Source organism: Ambystoma mexicanum, chromosome 5p (assembly GCF_040938575.1).
Source record: "Ambystoma mexicanum isolate Mex_15411 chromosome 5p, UKY_AmexF1_1, whole genome shotgun sequence".
Classification (NCBI taxonomy): Eukaryota; Metazoa; Chordata; class Amphibia; order Caudata; family Ambystomatidae; genus Ambystoma; species Ambystoma mexicanum.
This window is the reverse complement of record NC_090930.1, coordinates 587,115,760-587,135,006: the sequence shown is the minus strand read 5'-3', so window position 1 is coordinate 587,135,006 and position 19,247 is coordinate 587,115,760. Positions and strand designations below refer to the sequence as shown.

Genomic DNA, 19,247 nt, shown 5'->3' with positions numbered 1-19,247 from the left:
GGCGTTTGGGACAAGCTGTGACTAAGCAGACTTTGTCTAGATGGATTATCTTGGCAATTTCTGAATGTTACCGGCTGGCGGGTAAGGATCCTCCTGTAGGCCTATGGGCCCATTCGACGAGGGGTATGGCTGCCTCTACTGCCCTGCAGAGGGGTGTTCCTATTCGTAACATCTGTGATGCAGCCACTTTGGCTTCAGTCCATACTTTTATACGTCACTACACCCTTGATTCTATCCATGGGCAGGATCTGGTCTTTGGCAAGGCGGTACTTTACTCTGCAATTTGATTGGGCATTCTAAATTTGTATATTCTAAATTCTTTTCCCACCCCCTTACGTTGGTACTGCTTTGGGAGTCTGTCATAGATATGGAATACGTCAGAAGACCCAATCCCCTCGAAGAACAAATTATTCTCTTACCTGGTAACGTTCTTTCGATGGGATGGTCCGACAACGTATTCCATATCGCTCCCTTCCTGCCTTCGCCGCTACAGAATTTCTTATGCGATTGCAGCTTACGTTTCTGCAAGGCTTTCTGTGGTCATATTGGCAGTAGATTGGTGCCACACGTTCTGGGAAAAAACTACAACTGAGGCTACGGGCGTCGTGCATCCTACATATAACATCCAGTGACGTCGGCTCAACGGAGGCCCTCGAGGACGGCGTATCGACGTCATCGACGCAGGACGCAGACGACAAAAGATTTTCCAAAGCAGCACAGCTGTGGTGATTACTGTCATAGATATGGAATACATGGTCAGACCATCCCATCGAAAGAACGTTACCAGGTAAGATAGTAACTTGTTCTTCTGGAGAGTCATCCGTCGGATGGCTCTTAGCTCTTCCTTGATTGCATTGAATCCTTTTATGGTTGTGTTGATGGTCTGTAGTAACTCCCATTGGGTTATCTGCAACCATTTAGTATTTACTCCAACTTGGATTCTTGGCAAAATAAAATTGTTGTGAACACTGATGAGGTGGGGCTGAACAGCCTGTGTTCATATGGGATTGCATGAAAAGCTTCTTCTGATTTAGCAAAGAAGTACTTCTCTCTCTTCATCTGAGTTATCAGTTCCACAGATCACTTCTTCCTCAGGTGAGCATCTGCTTTTGGGAAACTGTCAATATTCAGGTCACTTTTCGGGATTACCAATGCTGGAACGTGGACATTCACTATTGTGCATAAACCTCCCCAGTCTCTTGGTAGTCTGATGTATGTTTTGGATCTACACGCCCAATAATGATCCATAATCACTGCAGTTCCATGTACCATTCCTGGAGCGTCAAAAACCTGTCCACAGTTCTGATTCTCTCCCATCTTTCTTGTGCCATTGTTCCTGAAGCAGAATTTTGGGCTTTCGAGTGGCACTTTCTTTAAGGGTCCTCCTCTGTCTTCGACCCATGTCAGTAGTTTTGCAAGTTTTGGCCACAATGGCTTGCATCCGTTTTGCACTATGTTGATGGTGGGCTTGTAGTGACCGAAGACCATCCATGCTCGGCATATCACTACTCCTTTCTCCCATCCGTCTTGTGAAAGCACTGTTCCCCAAATTTGCATTTGGCCTTGATTCTTCCATCTCCGAGCTTCTTCTGGAGTTCTTCCTTGGAAATGTAGCTTCTGGTTTGCTTCTCTTCTGATCTCTGCTCCTTTAACTCCAGGCTTCCCACATCTGATCAGAATGTGTTTCGTCTTTCCATTGTTTCTTGTCTTTATGTCCTGGACATAATCGTCATCATGTGGATCAGTTGCTTCAGTTGCCCATTTCAGAGAGGCATCACTACCCATGAACTGGCCTCTGGTCTTGCACATTGCTACGTGTGACATACATTGTGCTGTCTGGACATCGATTTCTACAGCTACGAAGATCTTGGACTTCCCCATGCTGTATGGTAGGAGTGCGCAAACAAAGCATTCCCCTTCTGAATTTCGTCTTCCAACTTCAAGTGCTGGTACCAAATGTTGTTTCCCAGATGTGCTGTGCTGTCCAGGTAGTCGTTTAGTTCATTGTCATCTCCATGCATGCTTCTCTTGATTCTTAGGGTTTTCCTATAGTTGGCTATGACTACATCCCTGAATGCATTTGTATGGCTTTTTCTTGCTGGAGGATTCTCAGATATTCTGGTCCATGGGGCAAGCCTCCTAATCTGAGCCATTTGAGTGGACAAGAGTCTGGCAGTGCTTTCCTTCTTCTCATACATATTTCTCCTGCTGTTTACAAATGTCCATGCCAACCAGCCTGACACTGGTCCGGTGTATGGTTGTATTGTAGAACTGGTACTTGTCCCTTGCGTTGGAACATATGTGCTTGGTAATACAGTATCTGTGATTTTGTTCTTCAGTTCCCTTGCTCTGGCTATGTGCGGAACTAATGAGTCTACTATCAGTTGTGTCTGTGCAGAGAGTTTCTCAGTGTTGGCTGTTGTTTTCTTAAGAGTTTCTGACAGAGCTGCTTCTGTTGGTTTTTGCTTTAATTCTTGTTTTCTCCCAACATCTGCTGTGGAGTTTCTTATGGCAGGCAGTCGCTTCTTCTCTACTGCTTTAGTTTGTGGTTCTGCAGTCATTGACACTAGGCCTGTTTCGTGTGTATTCAGTGTTTGCATGCGTGTAGTTGTCAGTGATATTACTTCATTCATTCTTTGCCGACCCTGTCTCCAGCTTTTCTTTTAGTTTGTTACCATAAGTGTGTGTGTATCATTGTTAATCACATCCATTTCAAGTTCATTCACTCCACCGTCAGATCTTCTAGGGACTGGAATGACAATGTAAGGTCTGGGTGCCTTTGTAGGTGTCATGTGTGCATCATTAGGTGGGTGCACAGAAATTGGGGTGCTTTGTGCACCAATAAAGAATGCAGTTCTTATCGTTATTGACAGTAAAACAATAATGAATATGAGGCATAGGTACATTATGCCCCTGTAGGTCAGACAGCAGCATTTTCTACCAAAGAAACTTGGTCTTCTCTCCTCCTGTGTTAGGACCAGGTTGCTGCTCTGAACCCCCATCTCGATCATTTATCAAATGTCAATTTATTTGCATTTCCCTTAACCAATATCGTCCTTCGAGTTCTGTGTTTTCTCCACAAGTATTAGTTGCTCCACAAGTGTCCCCCCTCTCGCGAGTGGCAAATTGTCTCTTATGTCAGGATACAGTTCCTTGCTAGACTATGGGAAAAATCAAAATAAAACACTTTAGTGCGTCCCTTTACTGTGCATGTTCAAAATAGGTAAGCTCCCAATCTACTCCCCTGATTTGTTTCAATCCTAAGGACATGGTGTATGCTGGTCAATACGAAGAGTAAGGACAGAAAAATATCAAATGCCAATGAAGTTCTTGACACTACTTACTCGATCTGTCCCTCGGTGAAAGCTTTTTTAGAATCTCCACAGATAGTTCTGTTGATGGTCCGAAAGATCTATTTGCAGTATAATTCCATGCAAAGGCATCCCATCTGTGCAACATTAGCTGGATTTCTGATAAATGTGAGGACGTCAACATCGATTGGTCTCCCACTAGCTCTGGAAAGTCAGTGACTAGACGAAGGACGTTATGAGCCAACCTTCTGTCTTCCAGTGACAGGGACATTCGCCCTGTCTTGCTGAGGTTCGGAATTATAGGTTTTCTCCTAAATATGAACAATGTCTGCACTGTCCGGTTGCGTGGAGTTCAACTAGAATTATGATTTTATTAAAAGATGGCTTAAATTTTCTGTATTTACTGGGTCTCGAAGGAATGTGAGTGTATCTGTTGTTCTCCCTATGAGAGTTGGACAGTCTTCAATTATGCGAGTGAACAGTGTGTTGATGAGCTCATCTATTTCCGCCTGTGTTGGGAACATTTGATTCTTTCTCACTGTACTCAGGGAGTGGGATAAATTGTTCGGCAATGACAGTGAGGAGTTGTCTTATTGTCTTTTTGTTTTCAGGATCTCGTAGGAAGTCAGTGACACCGGTGAGCCTCCCTACCAATGATGGGTATGATCTTAGCACTAGATCAAAATAGGTGACCACATCCTTGGTGATGTCGCTACTGTGGGACACCATAAGTGACTCAGAATAGGGTCTCGGTGTGGAACGAGTCAGGATACTGTGTTTGCTTCCAATGTAAGTGTCCTCGTCAAAATTTGGTATCTTCTTTTCTCAAAGCAGCTTAAGTGTGCCTCAGTCCAAAGTTCAATAGTTAATAACCTGTGTTGTGGCTTACACCTGCAATTTTCTTCTTCACCCTGGAACTAGGATGCACAAAGTGTCCAATTTAAGCCACAATTTGCAGAAAGTTCTTTGTCTGTCATGGATCTCGTCTGCACGTGCTGTGGTTCTTCACCCGTCGCTCATCGATTCCCCTCGTTGGGGTGCAGGCAGGGGGTAGTCTCCGATGTAGGGTTTTATATCGCCAAGAAATATCCAAGCTCTCCTGCCTTGTAGTTTCACTGCGGACGGAGTGCAGTCCTCCACTGTAAAAGGACTGTTGAATCTTGGCTCATCCCACTTTTTCCTTGTATGATTCTTCACAAGGACGGCGACTCCATGGAAGACAGATGGAACACGTAAACCTTGAACTTGATCTGTTGTAGTATCTCCTTCTGTGTTCTGTGCTGCTCTGTACCCTTTTCTCTGTCGCTGCAGCTGGTCTGAAATCAAAGTAAGGTAAGATGTCATGCAGTTGAGATAGTTTTGCATTTTAGATCCTAAAACCTCTCCTGTTGACTGGCCATCATATCTAACTCTATCTCGGGGTGTCAGAGGAGTTCTCATTCTTCTTCCTGTGGCTATCTCGTGTGGCGTAAGGTGATGGTCAGACCCGGGTTGGTTCCAAAGTGCATACAGTGCCAGTGGAAGGCAGTGCAACCATCCCTTCTTTAGAGTAAGTTCAACTTGGCTATCCTTTCCTTTAACAAGCCGTTGTCCCTCTCACAGATACCATTACCTTGTAGATGATACGCCAAAGAGAACTTGTGCTTTATACCAAGCAGCAAGCTAATCTGCTCGAACACTGCATTGACAAAATGAGGGCCATTATCTGACCTCATGACCTCGCACACCCCCCACCTGGGGAACACTTCTCTCACTAAAAATGTGGCGGCACAGGTAGAGTCTGGGTGTGTACATGGACCTGTCTCAATCCATCTAGAGAATGGACACACCACAACAATTAAGTATCTGTACCCGTTACATACTTGAATCTTGTCGACGTAATCAACATTCAAGTGTTGAAAAGGCCCGTTTGGCCTTGGGATGACTCCTCTCATTACTTTTAATGTGTGCCCAGTCGTGAATTGCTGACAAATTATACAGTTTATCATAAAGAATGCAACGTGCTCTGCTAAATTCGGTATGAACCAGTCTTCTGGAAGTGTTGCTGCTAGGTTCTCTTTTGTCATGTGCGCCGGTTAATGTAACTGCTCCAGTGCTACTTTTAATAGGGCTACAGGCATTACTGGTTTACCAGCATTGTCTTGTCACCACAAGCTGTTAGAGGGGTTTAAAGAACACCCTTGGCGTTTCCACAGGTTCTTCTCTTCCTGTGGTGCCTCCTCTTGGAGTTCCATTAGCTGTGTTTGCCCCGAATTGCTGTAACTTTCAGGTGCAGTTCGTGTAAGCATCATTCGCTCGTTGGCATGGATAACTTCCATGATTGTTTTGCTTTTGGATTCCATGTGCTTGGCTTCCGTGTCTGCTGCTTGATTTCTGCGTGAGATAAAATCTGTCCCCTTCGTGTGGGCGGCACATTTCTTGACCGCTATGCCCACTGGGAGCTGTAGTGCCTTGATCAGCCTGTCCAATAAGGCTGCGTGGTGCACTGGTGTGCATCGGCTCGGAGGTAGCCCCTCCTTATCCAGCGCGCTAAGCCTGCGTGCACTGTCGGCATCACATAGGTGGAGTCACTGTACACTGTTACTTCCTGGTCTGTGTGATTCTCAATGGCGAGTATTAATGCCAATAATTCTGCAGCCTTTGCTGAATAATGAGATGGTATTCGTGCACTAAGAAGCACTTGCAACTCTCCATTCGTTGTGTGTTTCATCACAGCAATGCCTGTGTATCTTTGCCCATCATTTTGTTCGATCCTCGAAGACCGGTCAATAAAGACGATCTCTCCTTCTGCCAAGGCATTTTCTTTTACCCTGGGGATTTTATCATAGAAATCTTCATAATTTGCACAGTCATGTATGGGCTCTCATTCAGTGACTGGCTCGGCTATGAACATAGCTGGGTTTACTATCTTAAACCTGATGCCTCTGGGCCTGACGGTGCGTGTTCCAAATAAAACAAATACAAAATATAAATACATCGGACTATTTTAATCGATGGATTTGATATGATCACTTCATAAGCAGAAGCTCTCTGAGATGTCAATGTGCCCTTTGGTTTCTCTAGAATGGCAAATAGTGAGTGTTCGACGTGCAACATCATTGAGCACCCCATCACAATGGTTGTAGCCTTCTCTATGGCGAACGCTGCGGCAGCTAAACTTTTCTCACACGGGAAATTACCTCTCATTACTGGGTCCAAATTGCCACTGTAGTATGCCAGAGGCTTGTACCCCAATGTGGTTCTCTGTGTGAGTACTGCTGTCATAACGCTGCCATTTGTGTGTGAAAACAGGTAAAATTCCTCTGCATAATTGGGGATCCCTAGAACTGGTGCTGTGCAGATGGCTCTTTTGAGTTCAGAAAATCCTTTCTCCATGGTCTCAGACCATTCAATCTTTTCTTTGCTCACTTGGGCTTTTTTTAGGGCCTGAAGTAAAGGCTTGGTGTAAGAGCTGTAGTTGAAGACCCATGCCCTGACATAGTTGCATAGGCCTAAAAAGCTCTGCATCTGCTTTATCGTGCATGGCTTAGCCTATGTACAGCACTTCTTGTTGACAATATTGTAACTTTTCTTTGTCTACCTTATATCCTTTCTCAGCCAGTATAGTCAATATCTAAACAGAATCGTGCCTGCATTGTTCTTCTGTTGTCCTACAAATTAAGATGTCATCCACGTATTGCAGGACTACACTTTCTAGTGCGATATTGCTCAGATCCGTCCTGCAGGACTCTGTTAAAAATAGAAGGATACTCACAGTACCCCTGTGGCAGCCTCGTGCTTTTCAGACGCATTTGTCTGAACGTGAATGACATCAGATTTTGTGAGTCACGGTGCAACGGGATTGAGAAAAATGCATTTTTCAGGTCAATCACCGTGAAATATTTTGCCTCAGCAGGTATATTACATAGGATTGTAGCTGGGTTCGGGACTAGAGGGAACTCGGCTTCAACAATAGCATTTATTGGCCTCAGATCTTGAATTAGCCTCCACATCCCCCTTTACTTTTTTTCACAGGGTACACTGATGTATTTATATGACGACTCTGACGTCACTAAGATGCCTTGCTCTCTCATGGCAGAAATTTTCTTAAAAATCCCCTCATCTGCCTCTATGGACATGGGATATTGTCAGGCTTTTGGTAGAATTACTCCTGGTTTCGGTTTAATCTTCGCTTCTCCATCCGCCTTCAAGAGGCCTTCGTCATACAGGCCTGTAGTCCATACTGAGACATGCACCTTGGCTATGTTTTTATCAAATTATTCAGGACGATTTAGTGCCATCATCATTCTCTGAGGTACTTCTCTTTTAATCATCTTTACCCAAAAGGTGAGAGTCACTTCCACCATTTTCTCTCGCATATCTGCTTGTACTTCAAACAGATCGTCATCAGTGACGTCAGTCAATCGATATCCTTCTTCTATGGAAATCACTGCGCACCATTGTCGGCCCTCGACGTCATAACCATCAATCACGGCCACTCTCCCTCGCACTGCAGCTGTGTGTATCATCAAGGGAAATACTTGTCTCTTCTCCTCATGCATCGGTATTCTGGGTCTGAATAAGAACTCACCAGGAGTTCTCATGACTTTGTATGCAAGGCCTGACAATCCTTCCATAAGCACATGCATGCCATATGCAAACATTTCTGGCTCTAATGGTATGGCCCTCATGGCTAAGTGTCCTGAGTATGCTCTAATCATTTTGCATACATTTGAGTAGTGCATTCCAGGAGTGGAACATACTATGCCCTCCTCCGTGAACAAGATTTTCATGTTTAATTTTGTCATTAAATCTCGACCCAAAATGTTTACTGGGGTCTGCCTATGGAGACTGGAAGTGCATTTGTGAAGGGAACACGACTGGAAGCTCCTGTAAAATTCTGAGTATCTATGGCCTTGCCGGATAAGGAGAACTTGCCTTGACGTATGCACAAGCGTGTTGCACCCGTGTCAACTAAGAAGGAATATTCTTTATCCCCTATGATGACATTCACTGTGAGGGTCTGGTGTCACTGATAGGATAGAACACATCAGGGTTCCCATTGAGCTGTCCCAGTTTATATACAAATTTGGCCCACTCTGTGCTGGTGAATTCTCCCATTCCCATTGTTACTTCCCATTCCAGGGTTCATGGTCTGCGATAGTTGCAGCGGTGCCTGTTGGGATTGTCCTTGTGGAAAATTCCCCATGCTTTGCGGTTGCACCCCTTGTTGGACTCCTGGCGCTTTTTGTTGCACCGTGTGATTCTGTGCACCACCCTGCTGTAAAACTGCAGGTGGATTTGCCATGCCTGCTCCTGTTCCTTGGCCATTCTGCATCATGCCTTGATTTCTGCATGTGCGCGCCAAATGCCCTGTCATTCCACACAGCCAACATACTGGCGGTCGTCGGATCATTTGCCCATTTGACATATCTTGATTACCATTTTACATATTTTGAAAACCTCCTTGATTATTTTGGAAACCTCGCTGATTACTCTGCCATCCTCTTCCCCTAAATCCTCTTCCCCTGGGGTAAAACCCTGTATTGCTCTGACTGCTCGGCTGTTGATTAGTCACCTGCGGCATGCCCGATTCAGCTGCACTAGTTATCATGGCTCCCTCAAGGGCATACTTTGGCAATTTCTTTTGCATCCTTTGGCACAATATATGGTAAAACACAGGTATTGATTTCGTCCAAGATTCATGAGTCTCAAGTACCCATGCGTCTTGAAAATTCTGTATGTAAATGAATGGATCCTCAGACTCCTTCAATTTTCGTGTCATTATAGCTCCCATATCGGAAGTATCTGGGTAAAGCACTCATATCGCTTTCCATACTGCAGCTTTACAGTTGTTAAATGGAGCTCCGTCGTGCGCGGTATTAATTGTGGTTACACCAGTGTAGCCTGCTCATGCCCACACATCGTCTGCTCTCTCTCTCACCAAGTATGGCAATTAGGAGACCCTTAGTGTCCCCTATAGCTAATGTGATCCCTCCTGCCATTTTTTCTAACTCATGTATCCATTTTCCGGCTCCCGATGTCAGCATTGGCAACTTGTTTTTTAAATTTTCTCGATCCATGTGTGGCCATGGAATATATTGCGGTCTTACTCCCCCTTCTCGAGCAACGGAAATTGGAATGTGTAGCCCTCTCTCTCTTCTCTCATTGCTCTCCTGTCTATTGCAGGTGTAATATTGCTGCATCTCCGTCTGCCTGGCAATGTCCTGAGCCTGTCTACATAGGGCGGCGAAGACACCCCCCTCTGACCGTGAGATACGTCTTCATATCGGTCAGGCTGCGTGGCTAACTCTGATGCTCTTGGTGCAGATTCGCTATTGTCTGACCACCTTATTCCTTTTTCGTCTTTCGCTTCATCCCTCCTCCTCATTTTCCTCATGCTCCTCCCTTTCAGAGTCGGACATTGTCTGTCCCCAACTAATGTGACTTCTCGTATCCTCTTCGTTCCTACTTATTTCTAATCTATCCAGGGATAGCTCTCTATTTCCACTACTTCGGGTGACATTCTCAGTGTCATACAGCTGAGTGCTCTCCAGGCGCTCGTCTTCCCCCTGCCCTTGGGGTATTTGTTCTAGCCCCATTTCATCATATATTCTATCAATCATTTCTCCGATGCTTCTGTTGTCGAAGTCATCGTCAATATTTGGCTAGATGTGCCTGGTACTGAATCGTACTCAGAAAAGAATTCTTTGATGTCTTCCCAGTCTACTACTGGAGCAGGTTTTTTAACCTCTCTCCCCAGTTATTCAAGATCGTGTGCTCTGTGTCTCCGTTTACGATCTACATCGTCATCAAATTCTTTGCGTTTCCTCGCCTCTTCTCTGACCCTATCTTCTTCCTTTCTCTTTTCATTTCTAGGTTCATCTGCCCTTCACATTTCCTCATCTCTTTGTCTCTGTATTCTTTTCTCACATAACCTTTGCTCTTCCTCTAACCTTTGCTGTTTCTGTCTGTCTTGATCATTGGTTGCTCTTGGCCTGCGATCGAGCTGTTTTTCTTGCTCTTCGCGATATAGCTGTTCTCGCCTTTGTATTTCTTTCTTTCTTATCTTTGTGTCTCTCAACTCCTTCTCTTTCCCCTTTCTCTGTGTGTCATCTAACCTCTTTTTTTGTTTTGTGTCATCAATGCCTTTGCCATCGAGTTTCAATAAAATTTGCCCTCCCATCCATTCGTCTTTTGCAAATGCTATCTCATCAGTTCTATCTTCGCTTCCCTTCCATCTCTTCCCTTCTCTCTCTTTGTCGAGAGGTGCACTTGTCTGTGTCTGATCTATTCTTTCGTCATCATGTCTCTCCTTATCCCTTGGGACTGCAGAGGCAATATTTGTATCCTTATCTTTCCCTTGGTTTTCATCACTACTATATGTAGCTGACTCATATGCAGGGTTGCTGTACCCCGTGGCTGCTTTGAGTTCTCTCAGTGGGTATAATCCCTCTTCCTTGCTTTCTTCAATTTTTGTTTCGGATGGGGCGGGTGGTGCGGTAGGTGTGTCACCCCCCTCTGTACATACATTAAGGGGCTTAGGGGAATTTTTGCGCCAAAAATGGGAATTTGTGCGCCATTCTTCCCGCAAATCCCTGTTTAACAAATGGGGATTTACGGGCAGAATGGTGCACAAATCCATGTTTTTCAGCACACAAATTCCATGAATCAGCCCCTAAGTATCCAATCTGTCTGTGGCTCTTCGTCCTTTCCCTGCTCATACATTTTCCACAACTGGAGAACACCAAGGCGTTTTTCTAACTTCTTGCCTGTATATGTGGCATGCAACTATGTCGTCATGTGTTGTAAAACGGCTTTGGATGAAGACCTGTTTTGTGGCCATGGCATAAAGATCTTGTGGGCGGTACCTTTAACCCACTCGGTACTGTATTTCTTTAGCTTGCGTGCGTGTTTTGGCAACTGCTTGCATAAGTCTACCAATGGAGTCATATCGTCCATGCTTAAATCTGTTCCCTTTCCCTCTTATATAACACTTGTCAATGCTTTTGTGTGGCTTAAACAACTTCTAACAATATGAGTAAGCACCAAACACTGCAAGCTCCAATCCACATTTTTTTCCACAAAATGTTATACCTTCTAATTTACTCTGAAACATCAATTCACATGCAATTCTATCTCAGCTCTTCAATCGCATTAAAATTGAAATCAGTTTTCTCAAGAATTGTTTTGTTTTCTATATGACGTCACAACAAAAAACATGTAAGACCGATGCTTGACAGACTAGACGAACACCAGCTGGATATAGATATCTCTGCCTCTAATCATTACCGTTTCATGGAGTGTAAACGTACCCCTTTCACAACGTCTTTAACCATTGTGGTAGTCTATTTGTTCCCCATTATGTGGGACTCTGGGTACACGTTTCTTCTAACTGCTATATTAAAGCATAGGAATAAGGCAAATCCTCTCACTTCTCAGGTGTCTGCCCTGGTGCCTCTCTCTTCTCGGGTGTCCTCTCTGGTAACATTTATTTATTTAATTATTCCCCAGTCATTATCCCCTTATATATATACAGTCTTCTATACTTCTAACTATATTTAGTTTTTTCCCGCTTCCCTCGAGACGAGATAGCTGCACCTTGAGATGGATGGGGTGCAGATTTATTACTCCAACAACGATCAATAAGGACAACTCAATGGTTTGGCAAAGGGAGTCTGTTTAATGACAAGTACAAAAAACAGGGAGTCATGGCAATCAGCAGTGATGCGATAGTCTGTCTAACTTCAACTCCAACAAACACATCATTTGTACTGAAAATTTGACTAAAGAGCTCCCACTGCGGAAGCCAGGAGTACACAATGGAAGCCCAGGAAGTTCTAACTTGGAACGCTGCAGCCGGCGTAGTCGAATCTCTCCGGGAGGGAGTCCAGACGAACAGGATGTTGCTGGAGCATCCTGAGAGCCAGCAGGGAGTACACTCACTTGTTGGTGGCATGTTCGCTGACCAGTGCACCGCCGGTTCCAAAAACAACACCAAGACCACCAGCCTGTTGCTGAGCAGCCCAAGAAGTGAGGAGGAGGAGGAGGAGAGGCCCCTGCGATCCTGGGAAGAACCAGAGCTGTGTCCCCAAGGCAATACAGGGAATGGGAACATGAGGTAAGACCGGGTGGGGCCCGAGAAGAAGCCCAACTCAAGTACAGTGCATCAGGAGTTATCTTCCTTGTCGCAGTGGCCAAACCAAGACCATTGCTCAAGCAGTGTACATTAGGAGTCAGCTCCCTCGTTGCAGTAGCCAAACCAAGACCACTGCTCAAGCAGAGTGCATCAGGAGTCGGCTCCCTCATCTCAGTGGCCAAGCCAAGACCATTGCTCAAGCAAAATGCAGCAGGAGTCAATCTCCCTCGTTGCAATGGCCAATTTAATACCACTGCCCAAGCAGAGTGCATCGGGAGTCTTCCCCCTTGTTACAGTCCTTCATCCAATACCAATAACCAAGCAGACTGTATCGGGAGGCATCTCTCTCAGTGCAGTGGTCCACCTAATACCACTGCTCAAGCAGACTTGAGAAAGACTTACAAGAAAGATACATAGAAGCCTGGAAAATATATTTATCATCAAAGTGTTAAATGGAAGCCAAGTAAGGCTAGGCGTTTTTCTTCTCCCTGGGAGGAGTTAGAGACTAATCCAGGTTTTCTCAAGAGTTCTTAACGACCACTTTAGAGAACCTTTACAGAAGGGCCAGGAGAAGGGCGTCATTCCCGTGGCTCTTTTTGAAGGGTCCTTGAAAGAGTCACTGCTACTGTAGGACTAGAAGCATGACACCAGGAGAAGGGATTTATGTTTATAGTTTAGATTAGTTGGTTTCTGATGGAGGACAGAGAACATTTAATTTTGACAGACATTTTGACAGCTCTCAAGTTTTCCTAGGTTGAGGCAGGGCACACCATTTAGAAGCAGGGAGAGATAGGTTCTTAAAGTTGCACAGTAAATGTTTGTAGCCGGAAAATGACCCCTCCTTGTCAGTATCCTTCTTCTACACCCTCACAGTGCACAGGAATGTCACCACCTGATGGGGTTTTCATGGTACACTGTGCTTTGATAGATAAACTCTTTTAATAGCATGTTTTCCATTCTTTCCTAAACTGTGTGAATGATGGTACTGTGCAGATGTGGGTTGGATGGTATTTCACAGTGCAGAGGTGCAAGGTCTGTCTCCTGTTTTTATCGTTGATTTTAGTAACTATGTTTATATTCCTTGAATTGTGATTTTGAAGCTTCTGAAAATGTCCCGCTGACTGGGTGAAAAGCTTTTAAGCTAGGGCCAGTGGCGAATGGCTTGCAACAGTCTTGTATGAGAGGTGCAGATATTTGGAGCCATTGTATATGCATCAGTGGAGAGAGGTTAAACATATGATGACTTTGTGCAGCTTTGGTCTAATATACTGATTTAGTTTGGGTTAAGGGTTAAGGGCAGGTTACCAGAGAAGTGTGTTTTCCCCCTGTCCAGGTATGACAGGACCAGAAACTGCACTGCAGTCCTAAAATCTTGGACTCCCACCAAAGCATGGTTGTGCGCAATAATGATAATTGGTGCCAGGCTGCCTGTTCTTTTTTGGTGACGTAAAGCTTGAAGGAGAAGCTGCTTTCAATAGTAAACCCTAGTTATGTGGCACTTAAGGCTAGTGTTGGGGTGAACACCTCAAAGCTATTGTTAGGTAGCCACAATTGGAAGAGAGTTTCACTGGCCGGGTTCCCTAAGAGCATGAACTCATTTTGTGTGGGCTTGACATCCAGAACTCAATGAGTGCCAGACAGCATTTGTATCTGTGAGAGGTTCTTGAAACAGCCTTACTTTCAGGTATTGCTGTGTGTCATCTGCATATTGATGTTGGGCAGAGTTGGGATCACCCATGAGTTCTCTTAGAGACTAGATAAGGCTGATGACTGGAGTACAATGGATGGAGCCCACCGTGAATGGCTAGTGCTTTGATTTGTAGTTCCCCACCTGAACAAGCTGGTATCTGGGCAATTGATTGCAAGTGAACCAGGCTAGTACAGATTCCTTAAAGCCCATACTTGTAACAAGAGCTGTGTGTTCACCTGCATCAAATGCTGCTGAGAGATAAAAACAGGACCTAGACACCCATGTGTTGTGTGCCCATATGCAGTAGAAACAATAACAATAGAAGATTGTGTAGATGTCTGACATTTGATGGATAATCTCCAAACCGTAATCTAGTGGGAACTGTTGTCTATGTTCTCAAATATCTATAGGGCAACATGTTTTCAATCCTCCTTTTCTGGAATGGAAGCTTGGTAATTGGCCAGTAGTATGACACATGTTGCCTGTGACTTGGGTCACTTTTTCGAGACACTGGCATGTTAAGCAGAGATGATTCCTTGTACAACAGATGAATTGACAATGTGGTGGATGGGCAAAGGTGCACGCCCCTTGCTGAGCTTGACAATGGAGAAGGTGCGGTTTTCTCATAGGTGGTGTGCCTGAAGGATGTGATGAGCCTGGATTCTCTACCATCCATGCAGGAAAGGTGATGGTGCTAAATTAGAGAGCTCACTGTCGTGGTTGTCATGTGAGTTCTGATGGGATATGAAACTGTATTGATAAACATGTATTGATTAAAGTAATTGTTCAATTGATTGTGAAATGTATGGTTCATGCAGATGTGTATTGCCTCCACTGGTACGAGTGGCAATTGTTCTGGCTTAGGAAGCACTGTGTTATTGATGAGTGTTGATGAGATTTGAAATTATATTGACAAAGTGTTGACAATAGTGCATTATTTCAGTAATTCTGGAATGCATGGTTCGTGATGTGGATTATAACGGAGTTATGTTTCCGAAGAAGATTTATGCTTTTGTTCACTTCCTCGGTTGTTGTATGTATTAAGTATGTGACTATAGCTATATTTATTTGAGTGTTCCTGGGACTGCGCAGTGTTTTGAATATTTAAGATCAATTATTGACTTACAGGGTGTCCCAGGGCTTGCATGATTTCTTTTTGTTACACGTCAACGTGAAGGGTGGTTATTTTCTGCTTATAAACGGCAGGAGCAATTCGATGTTGGTTGTTGTTGTATTGTTGGTTGGCTGGGCAAGCGAACTGAGCTGAATTTTCCGGCTTACTTGTTTGAAGCAGTGGTGTGGGTTCACTGGCAGTGGTTGCAACCCTTTGTTGTTTGGTATCACGCAAGTGGGTAATGGCGGTGTGATCTGACCACTCGTGTTAAATCGGTGCACGCGTGTGCAAATATGCTGATCCTTGTTATTGGCTTTTGCTCTGTAGTGTTCAGTAAAAAAATAAAATAATAACTGCTGCAATGTATGTGACTCCAGTGTGCAGAAAACCCGGGCCCTGTTAGAGCATGTTAAAATGTGTCTCTTCTGACATAAATGAGACACAGTGAGATTTGAAATGTGGCCAGAAAGTTTCAGGCCCCGCGTGTATGTTTGCACCCTCGCAAGAATCCTTTCCACATGATGCTTTATCCGAATTCCCACATTCAAATAAAAGAAACACATTTGATCCTCCTTCGTATCATTTACCCTTAAATCATTTATATGGCCGAGTACATGCATTAATAAGGCACCGTCTCTTTGAACCGGGGTTTCTCTTTAATCTTCGAATTAGATTTAAAAGAATGAAATATTAGGATTCCCATCAATATATTTAAATAAAAATGGATTTATTTCAACTAATGGCTGAATAAAACGGTGACATTCCCACATTAAACATGATGATTGGGTATATTTTATTACACAGTCAGACTTATTTTATGAAGGGTAGCATTTTTATGAGCAGTAATTCAGAAAAATGAGAACCCACTTAATGATTTTTTTCTCTTTACCTCGTGAACAGAGTATCTCCTCCTGACGTTTCATATTATTTCTGTGTTTTTTTTCCCATTTAGTTTCTGCTCAGAATTTGAAGAGCAGCCTGGATGCAATGGAACTGCAGATCAATCGCCTGGAAAAGGATATCAAGAATTTCCCCAAATCAGATGACCCCCATGAAAAGTTTGTGAGTCGGATGAGCATATCCTTTTTGCTGCTTCTGAGTCGAGGCACTTAAAGTTCAATGTCAGTCTTTTCGTTTTAAATATTTACAGAGCTGGAAATATCTGGCTTAGATTGCCTACTATGTTGTGTTGTATGGAATTGCACAAGGCATGAACACGCTACATGTTGTCAGTGTTAAAAGCACTGAGCCATTAGCAAATCTAAAATGCATGTATTCCGCCGGCTTCAAGTAACCGAGTAGACAGAACAGTACTTTTAGAAAGGGAAAGAAAATCAATGCTTCGACCTAGAGAGAAATATTCGCCATGTATGGGGATAATTCCTGTAAACAGGAACAACCCTGCCAACTGACACAAGAATGCCTGTATACAAACGATCTGTTAGTCACGATCCATTAAGCGTGACACACTACTTTGCATTGGACCCACATAAAACCCACTGCATTCAGATATTCCGAAGCATGATTTATTTCTGTATGACAGAAGACATTTGGGGCAGCCAGTATTCTACTTTCTCTAATAGCATGCATTCGTATTGTGTGCATTGTATGGCAAGGTGATAGTACAGCAATCAATGGTCTTGTGTGTGAGTGTGTATACAAGAATGGGAGGAAGAGGAGCCAGGGGCACCTAAATGATGAAGACTATGACAGCATTGAGACAGACCTAAAGACATTTTCTGTAAGAGGGGACATATTGTGGAAGTTGTGAAAACTAGAATTCCCAACTGTTCGGAAACTTTCAGATAGACCCCTCTCAAATGAAAAGTTAAACATTCTCAAATTAGGCCTATTGTTATCACCATTTGCCCCTTTTTTCTAAAGATGTGGTTTCTTGAACTGTGTAAAATTTTGTCAGACATTTTTTTCTGCCCAGGTTTTTCAGATTTCGATACCTTTACAAAGTCCTGTAATGGAATGCCCGCCGTCTAGTAAAGATATAGATAATATAATCATGTTTTTTAAACTGTTTATACAATCGCAAAAAGCCATTGTCGAATTTAACAACATGAATGTTTCAAATGTTATTGTGTCTGTTTAATGGTAAGAGGACTAAGTATGGGTGAATACATTGGTCTGAATTCCAAATCCCCTGCATGTTTACTGTATTTAGGTGAATCCAGTTCATTCTAACTTTTAAGAGATTCAAGCGACAGATTTGAGTTAAGTCTGTGACAATTCATGTTTATGCAATGTTGCTATAACCAATGAGTTGAAGATATCAGACTTTTTTTCTTGCCAGAATATGGTCAAAGCAAACAAAGTATAAAGTTAATGGACTATGTGAAATGTTCAGAACCTTTCCTGCCAGTGACACAAAGAGGAACCGAAAGTGCTCATCACATTTCCAGACATCTGTTATGCAGAAGAAATTATGCACTTGACAACTCCATTGCATACATTAGGGTTGGAAGCATGTATATCGCCCCCTAGCACCAATAGGCCTCTTACTACACATATATATTATCGGTTTAAACCCAGGTACAGTGCTCATAACACTGCAATCCTACCTGACTAAATGGTATTCCTTTAATGAATTTAATGGCCTACATCATGAACACTTGACACGTGATTCACTCTGCCTCAGCCCTACTGGACTTTGAGGTTATCGACCTGCAGCTATGGACTCTTCCCTATTCTTAAATAAACAACCTAAGTAGTCCTCATGGAAGTAAACTCTGCAGCGTGCAACTTCATGCATGGCTCGTACTTTCCCAGTCCTGCAGCCCTTTCAGCGGTGCATGTCTCTTATGAATTCCCTATATTGCAACACAATAAACCTCAATGATGCATAATGTGTCAATCTCTGAATGATGAAGAGCAGAGCCAGGCATGCTCTCTTGGCTTGCCATGCAATCTTTCAATTCTCCACTTGAACTTTACTAATTTGATCAACTTCAGAAGAATGGAAGGCTTTTCTTATGCAGATATAACCCTGGGCCCTGCAAGTTAAACACAGATTTCTGCAGCATATTACTTTACTGAGATATGTTAGTACATAATCTAATGTTCTGCACTAGATGGCTAACATCCACATATGCACAGGACTCCATTTCATCTTGCAACAGCCCCCCTCCCTTCTTCCTCACCTGGCCCCTAACCTGTCTGTCACTCTCTGACACCCTTTTCATTGTTTTCTGTATATTATTTTCTTTCCCCATGGATCTATCCCAACCTTCCCACATGTTTTCCAAACTTACCTGAAGATGTTATTCTCTTAAAGACTATTCAGGCTAATATCATAATCTGAGGGAATCCACAAACCTACCTGAATCACTAGTTACGTGCAGGTTACATTTGAGAAAGCGTGCCCCGCCTTATTATAGGGTGAAGAAAAAAAATGAAATGCAGCCCACAAAGCAGGTCAATTTCAGAATATTGTGACTTTTGAAAAATGTGCCATTCAGGATTTAAAATTACTTGATAGGGGATACAGAACTGGATCACATTATCTGATCTACTCACAAAGAAAGGCAATCTGTTTTCTAATGTCAGGAATTAATATCATTATTATGGAGGCAGCAAGGATGGACTGTGTGGTGATTCAAACACTGCTGTCTCTGAGTTTGAAGTGAAAATACAACTTTGTGATTGTAAATGCTTTGAAATCTTTGGAAACAACTTGCGTGCAATGCATGATATGATGTTAGTAGGCTTAACATAGAATGCAGATTCTAAGTATGACCAGGAATGTCTTTGGAACCCTTATCATGTTACACCGTCATTGTATATGTTTTCAAAAATGCATAAAGCAGTGTTTCTCCCATCTTTTTTTATTATGTCCTTTGGTTATTACACTTCCATCTTATTTGATGGACCCTATGCATGTGTTGCGAATTATTGAGGAATTCGAGTGTGAATAAGATTTTCTTTTGGCTAAATTACACATTATATTTATCTACCCCTCTATTTACCAGGATGCTTGTGTTGAAGCCCTCTGTTTCTATTTGTGTC

General features: G+C 43.3%; 1 protein-coding gene across 4 annotated transcripts in view; it reads left to right on the top strand.

Moving 5' to 3' along the window:
- DIAPH2 (diaphanous related formin 2) overlaps window positions 1-19,247 on the top strand; it is a 5,141,990-nt gene that overhangs the window by 3,396,642 nt on the left and 1,726,101 nt on the right. For all 4 annotated transcript variants that reach the window (XM_069612994.1, XM_069612992.1, XM_069612991.1 and 1 more), the window contains one exon: window positions 16,186-16,310. In XM_069612994.1, the coding sequence (XP_069469095.1) occupies window positions 16,186-16,310 (125 nt within the window). The remainder of the gene's footprint in view (window positions 1-16,185; window positions 16,311-19,247) is intronic.